General features: G+C 37.9%; 1 protein-coding gene across 3 annotated transcripts in view; it reads left to right on the forward strand.

The window, feature by feature from the left end:
* MYO3A (myosin IIIA) overlaps positions 1-13484 on the forward strand; it is a 282515-nt gene that overhangs the window by 225728 nt on the left and 43303 nt on the right. For all 3 annotated transcript variants that reach the window (XM_019034337.4, XM_055353315.2, XM_063709962.1), the window contains 3 exons: positions 7492-7603; positions 10130-10292; positions 11834-11957. In XM_019034337.4, the coding sequence (XP_018889882.2) occupies positions 7492-7603; positions 10130-10292; positions 11834-11957 (399 nt within the window). The remainder of the gene's footprint in view (positions 1-7491; positions 7604-10129; positions 10293-11833; positions 11958-13484) is intronic.

Raw genomic sequence — 13484 nt, forward strand, 5'->3', positions numbered from 1 at the left:
TTTGAGATTAACATAAAATAAATTAAGCTATGTACTAAATATATTTTATTGAGTAATACATTATTAGTAATATGAAGGTTCAATATCTTATATATTTAATATTTTAAATGCCCATATTTTTTATATTTTTTCAGTTCTATCATTTCTATTGGTCATTAAACATAATGAAATTTCCATTTTTAAAGATGAAGTCTATTAAAATTTTCGGGTGAAACCCAGTATTTGAGGAAGTCCCTTTTATAATATTCTTCACTCTTTTTCAAAGTATATAAATTACTATTAAGAACAAAAGAAAACCTTGTTTTGTGATTGCACATCAAACTTGATTTCTAATTTTCCTCCCCTCCTCCGTAAAACTTTATGCATTTTATCAGCCATTCTTTTACTTGGAGTAACCAAGACTCCTTCTAAATGTGATGAGAATTCTGATTATTTCTGCTAATTTTTTTTTTTTTTTTGAGACGGAGTCTTGCACTGTTGCCCAGGCTGGAGTGCAGTGGCCGGATCTCGGCTCCTGGGTTCACACCATTCTCCTGCCTCAGCCTCCCGAGTAGCTAGAACTACAGGCGCCCGCCACCACGCCCGGCTAATTTTTTGTACTTTTAGTAGAGACGGGGTTTCACTGTGTTAGCCAGGATGGTCTCCATCTCCTGACCTCGTGATCCGCCTGCCTCGGCCTCCCAAAGTGCTGGAATTCCAGGCATAAGCCACTGTGCCTGGCCTATTTCTGCTAATTTTTATATGTTCAGCAAATTTGTGGTAGTTCTTGATTTAGTTTTTTTTTTCTTTTTCTTTTTTTAGATGGAGTCTCGCTCTGTCGCCCAGGCTGGAGTGCAGTGGCGCAATCTCGGCTCACTGCAAGCTCCGCTTCACAGTGAGCTTGCATTCTGTGCAAGCTCACGCCATTCTCCTGCCTCAGCCTCCCGAGTAGCTGGGACTACAGGTGCCCACCACCACGCCCGGCTAATTTTTTGTATTTTTATTAGAGAAGGGGTTTCACCATGTTAGCCAGGATGGTCTTGATCTCCTGACCTCGTGATCCGCCAGCCTCAGCCTCCCAAAGTGCTGGGATTACAGGCGTGAGCCACTGCACCCGGCTGATTTTGGTTTTCTTTAGAGACCTGGGATTATTTATTTGGAATGCTTTGAAATCAAGAAAACTCTACTACCTTTTTCATGATGGAGATCAAAATTACATAAACATATGACTTTTGTGTTGGCCAATCCTTATAGTAGTTTAAGACAAACCAAAACCTCAAGTTTAGAGTCCAGAAATCTAGTTAGCAGCTAATCATCAACTTTACTTCCTACAGATCAGACACAATTTTATAACCAAAACTAAGAAATAAAAAAATGGAATTTTTTTATTGGCTAATAGGTAAATTCTCCATCATGCTCATGAAAGCAGGTAAACCAAAAATACTAGATACAAAGGAGTTTCAAATTTCAAATTAAGATTAAAATTTGACCTTATTATCACGCACTTCATGTTTCAGAAAAAAATGAGATCTTTAATTTGCTTAAATAGTAATATACATATTATGAGTGTAATATTAATATAAGTACTCTTAAATTTCAGTGATTTTTTAATGTATAAGGCACCATGCTAAGCACTGTGGGAGACACTGAATTTTAGAAGTGGCTTGATCTTCAATATTGGACAGTCCAGTTAGAATCACCAGAGGCACAGACATGGAAAGTTAACAAGCAATGTGAAGTAATAAGTGCCAAGGTCCAAGAGAATGATATACACAGTGTAAGAGTTCAAGGGAAGGAAGAGCATCTCCAGGAAGGCTGATGAGAGAGGATATCAAGAAGAGGCATTCAGCTAATGCGGAAGGATCATTTGAGGCCAGGAGTTTGAGACCAGCCTGGGCAATGTAGCAAGACCCCATCTCTAAAAACAATTTTTTTAAATTAGCTGGGTGTGGTGGCTCATGCCTGTAGTCTTAGCTACTCAGGAGTCTGTGGCAGGAGGATCACTTGAGCCCAGGAGTTCAAGGTTACAGGAGGCTATGTTCATACCACTGCACTCCAGCCTGGGTGACAGAGCAAGACCCTATCTCTAAAAAAAATGAAAAATAAAAAAATAAGAAGAAGGACTCAAACTGGGACTTGAAGGAGGGTACGGCTTATGGAGAAAACAGGAGTTTTCTTGGTGTACAGGTTGGTGTGCCAAAAGCTAGTGGGACTTAGATTGGATTGGGTTGGTAGAGTGGGCATTGCATTGGTGAAGTGACAGAAGATAACATGAAAAAACAATTGGGTTAAAATTTTGAAGAGAGCCTTGAATACCAGCCTAATCTTATAGCTTGAAAAATAACCATAGTTTTACAATGTAGAGCATAATGAGAATAAAACCTATTTTCGTAATGATATTGTAGTTCAAATGTCAGAAATGAGAATAAATTCTTAAATATATTTATAATTATTGTGCTATTACAGAATAGCAAATTACTACACAATAAATAAAGAGAAGGGGATAAAACTAAGTGTATAGAGAACACATGAATAGCTGTTCTGAATACAGGAAGTTCCAGAAATAAAAGGCTAAACCTTTTCTGTGTCACTAATTTGGAAGTTGTCATCCAAATTGGCATAGACTCTTAGGAAGGCAGAACAATTTTCAGAGGTTCTATGGGGGTGTAAATAGAACTGCTAACCCTCTGCATAGGATGCAAAATTCCCCAGACCCTTTGTTCTGTTGTAGATAAATTCTTCTGTTCTATAACAAAGAAACAATCTTAAGGAAAAATATACAACATGAACTTTGCACAAGACACTGGGTTTTTACTGCAGCTATTTCAAAGGAACCCTTACGCTAACAAGCCAGCCACTTAACTTGGCTCCATTTTCCCACTAAGCACCTGTACATAATGGTTTGGCTACCAGAGCTCTAATACAACTAGAACTTACCGAAGGCAGTAGTATGGTGGAGTAGATAAATACCGTGCTTTGAAGTCAGCAAACCCGGGTTTGAATCCCAACTCTGCCACTTACTGAATCTGTGGCCTTATTCAAAGTTACTTGAGTTCTATAAGCTTCAAGCTTCAATGACCTTGGCTGCAAATAGGGATGATAATAACAATATCTACATTATATATGTGTTTATAAGTATTAGGTGAAATAATATATATGGATTTTATTGATAGAACCAGGTGTCATCAATACATATTAGCTATAATTATTTTTATTATTATTTTTGCCTCAGTCTCAAGCTCCCAAAATTACCTATGACCTATAGTGGCCTAGGGGATGCCCTCCATAAGCACGTGTGGCTTACCTAAGTATTTATTTCCACAAGTCCCAGCAACAGCACATTATACATTCAGCAAACGTTTAGTTGAGGGACCCACTGTGTTCCAGTCCTTGAACTAAAAATGAGTTCAAATCTTAATTGAAAGATTAAAAGTCCAAAGATTAATGGATGAGCCCCTGACATTAAGAAACTCACAGACCTGTTATGGAAACAGGGCTTTAAAAATCTGCATTATCATACAATGTAAAGTCAGCTGCAGGCAGCAAGGGTGTGGGTATCCTGTGTTCACTGTTGTGTCTGAGGCACCTAGAAGGGTTCCTGGCAAATAAATAGTAGATGCTCAAATATTTTTCAAATTAATGAAAGAAGACCAGGTATTTTTAATGAAAGTATAAACAAGATACTCTGAGAGCATAAAGGAAGGATGGTTGAGATTGTAGGAGAAATTCTGATAAAACAGAGAATAATAAAAGTAATACGTAAAACACAACAAAAATATTTTTACTTACAACATCAATGTAAGTTTGATGTAAACCTTTTGATAAAGGTTTAATTTTTTTCTTTGAGTGTACATCTATTAATTATAGTTTATTGGCTCTTTCTTGCATTAACTATCTGTAACCTCTCATTTATGATTTCCAGTTAACATTTCTTGGAGTGAAGCAAGATATTAAAAATACTTGTGAAACAGCCACAGGACTGAATATTTCTTGATTCTTATGATTTTCCTCAATGCTTTGTAATTGCTTCATCCACGTTTAATTTCATGGTTTTTTACAAGACTTCTTTATAAAGTCTTACCAAAGCATTTGATGCAGTTTTATAGAAACAATCCTCTGGCTTTCTCACTTAGATTTCAATCTGATATTTATTTGAATAACATCACACCAAATACAACTGGCATAAACAGGTTTGGGGGCAAACACAGCTCATCCAGTGAGAGCAAACACACACACGGGCACACTAGTGAGAACTGCCAGCCTTGAGCCTTAAGTGTGCAGCGGACCTCAGTTGGTGCATTTTGCACAAGAAAAGACAATTTCATTACTCCAGTTAATCTGTTAATTGAAGATACATTGAGGAGAGTTTTTAGAATATTGAAAAAGTAGGTCTTCCTTAAGGAAACTAGGAGTGGGATGAAAGGGCGCGCAAGCGTAGTGAGTTACACATACGAAGGCATGGAAGCATGAGCAAACATGGCCCTCTGGCACAATTTTAAGTAACTTTCATGACTGGAGCTCGGAGTGTCATGGAAAATAGCAAAGAGGAGGCTGGAAAGGCAGATAGGGATATAGGAGGGCAGAAGGGAGCTTGCATGGTAGTCATCATGTGTGGCAAACAATTTAAAGCCAATGCTTTTTGGCAGGTGTAACCTTTTCCTCCTATATTCCCACTGCTCCCAGGCTCCCATATTTATGGTATCTGCCTAGACTTTGAAAGCACTTGATTTTGCCATCCCAGCTTAGAACTTGGGACATCCATAGAGACTTTTCGAGTCAGGAAAGGACATGATCAGATTTTCATTTAAAAAAAGATAATTCAGACAGAGCTGTGGATGGTGGCTGGGGCAGGGCAGGGGAGTGACAGTGGAGGTAGCTAGTTGGGAGGCAATTGCAAAAGTCTAGGTGAGAAGGGACGAGGTATTCAATTAAGGTAATGGCAGCAGGCATAGCGAGAAACAAATGGATTCCAGAGAGACTTTAAGCTTGTTAGATCCATAGAGTGAAGAATAGGGAAGAGTAGGCTGGCACACAGATTTCTAGCTCAAGTACCTTTAAAAAGTGGTAATATCATTCATAGAGACAGGAAATGGAGGAGGAAGGAAAAAGTGATGAATGTCGCTGAGTTTAAAGTTAACCAGGTGGGCATGTAGAGTAGGAAGTCATAAATAATGTGTTTAGAGTTGATATCAACAGTTAGGGTTGATGGTGTAAATTTAGGAATCACCACATACAGGAATAGTTGGAGCCAAGCATGTAGATGAGATGCCTGTGGACAGAGCTTAGAAAAAAATGGAACACTGTGGAACACTAGCATTTAAGCAACAAGTCATTAAATCATTAAATATAGGGCATGCAGGGAGACTGAGAGGGAGGAGGAGAGACAGGGGACATTAGGTGGAAGCCTTGGAGAGAGCAAGACAGAACAGCCAATAACAGCAAGTGCTGCAGAAAAAACGCTTATAATTATAATGGAAAAGGACCTGTTAGATTTCACCACTCCTGCATCCTATATGAGTAAATAAGAGGCCTTGTTGCTATGTGATTAAATGAGATTCTTGGAGCTGAAGAAGTGATGGCAAGTGAAGAGTGAAGAGTGATGGGAAGTGAAGACGATTATTTTAAACCGTCTTTCAACTTATCAGCAAAGCTAGTGGAAGAAACAGAATCATTACAGATGAGCGAGGCTTAAGGTGTTTGCTTTGTAACAACACACAAACATCCATTTTGTAAATGGAGGGAGCCAGAAGAGAGAAATGAGATTGAAAATATACAGAAGAGGAGGAGGAGATGGCCTCTAGAACACAGGCGGAGGATGAAAATCTCCTCTGAAGGAGGAGGGAAAATTGATAGTGGACAAATGAATTTTTATTTGGGGAAGAAGCCTATGAATTGTGTGTCTGGTGGCTTCCAGTGATATAGTAGAGAAGCTTGTCTGCTGAGAGAGGTACGGAGGGCAGGGGCTGCTGGGAGACTTGGAGAAAGCAGGACGCAATTAAGTCGCTTTTGTGAGGAAGAAGAGAGGAAAGTGGCCCTGGACACTGGTCAGGATCCAGAGCTTTCTTGGGAGCCTGGCTGAGTCAGGAATCCACACATCCACAGGGAGCCGACTGTGAAGATTTTCTCTGGCTGTGCTCTGAAGCCCGGCACGAGGACAGAGACGCAGATGATTGGCGGGTCCAGGCATGCATGTTTGCAGGGAGTGCACAACAAAGGAATGAGAGTGGGAAAGGTGCGGGGGCTGCCTAAGGGTGGCTCCTGCGATGAACTGTGAGATCCTGGCTGGTTCTGGAAGGAAGGAAAGCCAAGAATTGGTGGACAGGCTGTGAATGCAGAGTCGCCGCTACTGGGTCACCATGTGTACATGTGCGAGTTAGTCCTGAAGTGCGCAGGCCTAGTGGCTAATAGGCACTCCCTGGGGTTATTTGCACTAACAGCAAAAGTTATGGTCACTTCATTCTATACCATTCTAGGCCAGTATTCTTCTCCACGGAGCCTAACAGAAGCTACTTCATTGCAGATTTAATGAGGTGAAACTTAGCAAAGTTGAAATATGTTCGTTTTAGAGGTTTTATCTCCGGACTCATTTTTAGATGAGGAAATTGATACTTAATTGTGACATGTCCAAGTATATACAGATAATGAGTCAAGGGTAAAACTCTGCTCTGCATGTCACCGTGCCACCTCAGCCGTCTACATATCAGGGCCTCTCTTTTGAAATTCAAAACCTACCAAAATTTGCTGCTTTGTTGCACTGGACTTTCAAGCTAATCTTGCACCAATAAATTAAAAATAGTAGAGTATTAAAAATTCTGGAAATCTGTCTTTTTGCACAAGATTATTGTCCAGTGTAAAGCAGATTTTCTTCCCTTAATTCATCCCCTTCCCCAGTAAGCCTTGTGATTTAACCTGAGGACCTGCTTTCAGTTCTTTCCTGCATTAGCCCTTCCTCTTTCCTTCCCTCGATTATGGATAGATTAACCAATAGAGCAAAACTCTAGCAGGAGACATAGTGTCCCTCAAGGAAAAACAATGATGGAAGGCATGTATACAGTGATGGGAAGTTTCACTGGAATTAAGCTCCATCACCCAATTTGAAGATCAGCTTCCAGAGTTTTGTTAACACTAGAATGTGAAAAATAATTCCTTCTGCTTCCTGCCACTGCAGTCCTGCACTTTTTAGTGTCCAGAGAAAGGTAGCGAAAAAACAAAAACAAAACTGCTAATTTTTTTGACTGACGGAGTTCTTGTCAGGGGAGTACAGTGTTAAGTTTTGAAAGGTGATCACAAAGGTGAAAACACAATGCTCAAATTTATACAGACTGGACTGGGTTTGCATCAGTTTGGAATTTGGTCTACTCCAAAGTTGTTCTGAGGATGCCTAAAGGGTTTCTCCGCATCAACTCTGGGCATCTCTTCCTCAGCCCCTGCACTAAGTTGTTGGGGAACCACCAAGCTACAGAGATGTTGGCACTTTGTGCAATACTAACCAGCCCTTTTTTCCATTCCAAGGTACTACCTTCTCTGCTACAAGTCGAGCGAGGAGCCCCCCATGAGCCCTGACACCTGTGCCACCATTTTGGAAAAAGCTGGTCTCGATAACTGGGCTCTTGGAAAAACAAAAGTAATGTTTTCATGTAATTTTCAGGAAAATAAATAATTGTACTGGATTCACTGAGAATTGGAACATTTTACAATGTTTGAAAGTATGGTTTTCTTATGTTATAGAATCTGTAACTTACAATAGAGGAAGTAAAGTTATAAACTCATAAAGATTTTCTTTTTCATCAACATCAAAGGCTTTTGCTCTTCATAAAGATTTCTTTTAAGAAATACAAAAGGCTGGGCAAGGTAGCTGACACCTGTAATCCTAACATTTTGGAAGGCCGAGGTGGGAGAATGGCTTGAGCCCAGGAGTTCAAGGCTGCAATAGCTATGATCACACCACTGCACTCCAGCCTATGCAACTTAAGACCCTGACTCTAAAGAAAAGTTTACATTGAAATTTACAAAACGAAATGCAAGAAAAATTTATCTTGAAGATTTATCAAAAAAGGATAAACCATAATGATTGTACTTTACTTCAGATGGTATTGAAAACAGATATATATTCTCTAGTTTATCACTACTAAATATAGTTAAAAAGCTGTAGAGAATCATAATGATCCAAATAAGATTCGTGTTTTCCTTTTTTTCTTAATTCTCAGACCTGCTTCTATCATAAACTTGAAATTTTTCTGGAGTAAAATATTCACCACTATTACTAGACTCACTATATGTATTGGACATTGATGTGTTTATATATTAGCTTGCAGAACCTGTGAGATCTTAGCTTATTTAATCCCTTAGAGAACAAAGTAAAAAGCATAACCAATCTTGAATATGGAAGAAAGAGAGGTCACTGTTTGGAGAAAGGATGTATTGGTCTTCTCAGGTATTCTCATAGCATTACGAGACAGGGATCAGGAAATAAACAGGGTTCCATTGTGCACTGAATATATCTTAAGGGGATATGAAATGTATCACAGGGGGGATGAGGAAAAGAGCCAAGCTAAAGCCAAGAGATACTCATAGATTGACCACTCAAGAATACCTACTATCAGCGACACCACAGAAGTAAACCAAAACAAACTCCCATATTTGCAAAGAAATTTATAATACTTGTGTCTTGGGTTTAGGAGATGTGGGAGAGAATTTTAATAATGTTTGGATGAGAAATTAGCCCTGTAACAATTTAAGAGATTTAAAAAAAAAAAGCCACCTTAAACTGAGTGTCCTGTGTATTCAGTAATCCATACTTACTTTAGTAAGGGGATATTTTGGGCATTAAAAATGAGTATTTTATTCACACCATTTTCTCTTAGATTATAAATTTCAAAATGATGAATTTCATCAGGCTAAAATCTCATGATTTATGGTCTGAAGCACATGCCTAACTTCAAATGGAGTTTTAACTTGTAAAAAGGCCTTTTGCAGTTATAGTTCTGCATGAAATTTAAGTAGCATTTTAAAGCTATTTGTATTCTTCCACTTCACCTTTTCCAACTCATTAACATGGATAGAAAGTATTAATATAGGAACATTTCTAATGTCATGCAAAAAGAAATGATGACCTTTTTAAACAGATTGAATTTTTAATGAATTGTCAACAGCAGAATGGACTAAATGTATTAACATCTAGAGTCATGTAGAAATTAAAACTGAATTAAATCAAACCTGTAACACAAACGTGTTTACCCATGGTGCCAAGCTTTTAAGTAATGGAACACTGAGAGAATTCTACAGTCAGGGTTATCAGGTCTCATGACTCAGCCATAAAATTTGAATGTAAGTGACTTTCTTGAAGGATTCAATAAACTCTTTGAGATGAGTTTTATTAGGAAATTTAGCCATTAAAAGGAAAACAAACAAAAAACAAGCTTTTCATTTCCTTGGAGGAGGGGAGAGAAATGTTAGATGAGAACACGCCAAGCCTTCGGGCTCCTCCCTTGCTCCAATTGATGTTGATTTTAGAATAATCAAAAGTCAGCCCTCCTTTCTCCATGGCAGCCTTTGGGTCCAGTGAGAACGTTGTTAATGAAATCTGCCTGGGGCCCTCTCTTGGCCTTATTCTCTTCACTGACAACACTACCAGCCCCAAAGGACAGCGACCTGCCTTGTTCATCTCTGTATCCCCAGCAGATACGTACCTGTAACAGGTCTCAATAACATTAATAAACATTAGATGAATTAACTAATGGAACTATAATTCCGTCCTCCACTTTATAATAAGATCTGTTCAGATTTTTTTAATTTGGGAAATATAGTTGCCTTTAAAAAATAAAAAGCATAAAAATTAGCTTAGCCCAGAATATACGATGCTAGAAACTTTGCTAAAAGAGCTCAACATCCTCCACTCTTATTGTCTCATCCAACAAAACCTAGTTACCTGTTGTAAATAAACAGCATGGTTGTCACCTTCTGCATTTCTTCTCAAAGAAATGTTTTCTTCAATCTGTACTGTCATAGTGACATCTAGGGCAAAGAAGCAAAAGACAGTGATTTCCAAAATCTCAAGCAATTTAGAATGTGTTCTGTTCTTCAAAGCACAGCACATAACTGCTTCACATCTGTGTGCCATGGTTCTTTGTATTCTATTTTAATTTTTCAGGTGTTCCTTAAGTATTATCACGTGGAACAGTTAAATCTAATGCGAAAGGAAGCTATTGACAAGCTTATTTTGATTCAAGCTTGTGTCAGAGCATTCTTGTGTTCAAGAAGATACCAAAAAATACAGGAGAAAAGGAAAGAAAGCGCTATAATAATACAGTCAGGTAATCTCTTTGACATATTTAGATATGATCATAAAATCAAATCTTATAATACTTCTTACAGGCAAACCTCCAATTCTTATGTAGCTTTTGTGTTTAATTCCAGACTGTGTTGCCTTGATACTTTTGCTATATTAAATCTGAGTCAAATTGTTTTAGTGATTGACACTTTTAATATTTGGATAAACGTTTTGTCTTAAATAATTTAATTTTTAACTTTTCTGTCAAGAATTAATGAAACACAATTGACCTATTGTGGAAGATATAGCAAATAATTAATTATAGATCTCAAGAATCATATTATTATAGCTCATTGGACAATAAGAATTTTTTCTACTTTATTCCAAAGGTTACACTTGCCATAATTTTTGACAACTTAAATCTTATTTTGTTAAAGGGCATCCATTTATTTCTGTTAACTGTAGGGAAATAATATTTATAACCATACTTTACTTCACAAACTTTTATTAAGCTGTATAATAGACTTTGGATTTTGCTTTCTATTTTTCCATAAGAAATGAAATTTAGATAGAGCTTGTCACAGCCTAGTATGCTCTCTTTCAAATTTTTTTGACTGGATACTTAGAGAAAAAATATGTATTTTGCTTTTTAACCTGATACACACACACACTACAAGCACTGTGTTCTGATATTTTTAATTCTAGTCTATTCCATTTCATTTTTAGATGCTAGATTTGGCCTACTACATCAATTTTATGATCCACTAATGGTTTGCAGCCTGCATTCTGAAGAACACTAATATCGTGGGCAGAGGAGCTGACTGACATTCAAGAGATTAACATTCCAATCCCCGTTCTGTCAATCAGCAATGAGTCATCCTCATCTCTTTTTGTATTTTAAGCCCTTAACTTCTCACTGAGAAATCAAAATGCAAACTCAGTAATTTGGGCTCTAATCCTTTATCCACAATTTCAAAATTTATAAAGCTCTGATAAAAAGGTTCTTCATAGAGCCTTTGGCAGTGAAACATAGCAGTGTGATGTGAAGTTATGTACAGTGCTTTACTCCCCCAACTTAGTAAAAATACTCTGTTTTTCTGAAGAAATAGTCATTGATTATTGGGCGCTGCCCTGACATAGGGAATGTTACAGAATATATATTTGCTCTGTATTAACTTTCTAAAACTTAAAAAAAATTAATCTGAATTCTCAAATATATAATCTGATCATCTGAAATGTATCTGGCCAAAATATATGAAACACATAGCAAAAAAATGAAAATGATTATTACCAAATTTTAAGCAAATGAGCACACTTCGTCATCAACTTTGCTCATCTCTATCATTTTGATTTCATTTTAGTAGTCTTCTTAGTATGAAAGTTACTTTAGTTATTATTACTATAGCTTGCTATGTAGAAGAATCTTGTTAATGAATCACATTTTTAAGTGAACCTGTTCTATTTGGCATTTTAATTTTATTTTCCTCTTTGACATCAATGGTCAAAGCCACCATTTCTACTCTTTAAAGTAAATTTCTTTTATTTGTTTATAATTAACACTACTATGGGCTTTCTATGTTTCAGCTGCAAGAGGACACCTTGTCAGGAAACAAAGAAAAGAAATTGTTAACGTGAAAAACACAGCAGTAACAACCATTCAGACTTCTGATCAGGAATTCGACTACAAGAAAAACTTTGAAAATACAAGGTATAATGATGTTCATTCTTATACCGTTGTAACATATAGATTTTTCAGATCTGTAAGGTCATAGAATAATGTTCACAGCCTTTCTTCTACTAGTCAGTTTCCTGATACTGACACATCAAATGTCAGTGAACACCCAGAGGCTACTTTTGTGTTCTCTATCCTATTTTGGAGTTATTTCTCAAACTTTTTCTTCCTTGGCTTCTACCAGATTGCTTTCTATAATTCTACTCCTAATTCTGAGTGTCCTTTGCTAATATGTCCTCCAGTCCCCACATTTACATCCTCATCCGTATCTAAATGTGTCCCTGGGCCCTCTCATTCATTCCAGTGGCTTTAATAGCCAATATGCCATTGGCCTCTATGTCATAATCACCAGCTGCCCTTTCTTCTTCTGAGCCCTCATGTCTGTACTTCCAAGTGCATGTTAGCAAACCACTTATTCACTTATTCAGCAGGCTTTATGCTGGGCAGTGGGGACACAGATACGTGAAGCAAAATCCTTATCCTCAAATTTCTCACAGTATTACAGAAAAAACAGGACAGACAAACACATCCCTCTTGTAAAATGTGTTAACTCTGCTATAAAAATAGGCAAAGGGTACACTGGGGGCAAGGAGGAGGGAACCCTGCCTTGGTTGGTAGTGGTTAGGGAAAGGGAAAAATATCTACATTTTGCCCAAGTGGTGAAACTTGAATTTATCAAACTGAGTACATGGTCATCCAGGGAGATAAAGATTATTCCAGCCCCAACCCTAGTCCACTTGTTTTTAACATTAAAACTGGCCATAGAAAGGGTAAAGGAATGAAATAGAAGAAGAGGTGGCTTCCTGGCTTCCTTCTTTCCCCACACACCTACATCTAACGTTCTCTTCACCCACCGCTATTCTTCTCTCCTGCCAATAGTGGTCTCACAGATGATCTCATAGATGACTTCTCTGCCACCTCTTGCCCTCACCTTCACCCACACGCTCCCTGAATCCCTCAGGCCAACCTCATTTCCTTATTTGAAAAACAGGAATGTTTATCTGAAGTTTAGAGACATTTGGTGTTTTCAGTTTTTGTGTATTCTGAGACCTACATATATGCTCTTTGTCTTTGCTTGTGAGGATCCAAATGATTTGTTTCTCTCTGTTACTGGCTATAAAACAGTCCAGCAAACTTCCAAACATCACAGGCCTGCCTCAGGAGCAGGAGGCTGGATGATACCTGTGACTTCTGTACTTCAGTCTGGAGGCTGGGAGAAATATAAACTGGCTGCAAATTGAAGAAAGATGGACTAATTGTACTACTTCTAGAAATTACTGCCTGTAGACATCACATCTAATAAGGAAGTGTGATGTTCAATTACATACCCATTTGCTACCACCTTTCTTCTGAGGATACCAGGGATTAGCTTTCAATGTAGCAGATACTTATTAAGAATCTACTGCACACAAGGCACACAAGATCCACTTCAGGGCACGTGAGTGTGAGTAAGAAGCTATCACTGTGGTCTGGGATGGAGAATTTGACACTGATTTGGCTAAC

This window comes from Gorilla gorilla, chromosome 8 (assembly GCF_029281585.2).
Source record: "Gorilla gorilla gorilla isolate KB3781 chromosome 8, NHGRI_mGorGor1-v2.1_pri, whole genome shotgun sequence".
NCBI lineage: Eukaryota > Metazoa > Chordata > Mammalia > Primates > Hominidae > Gorilla > Gorilla gorilla.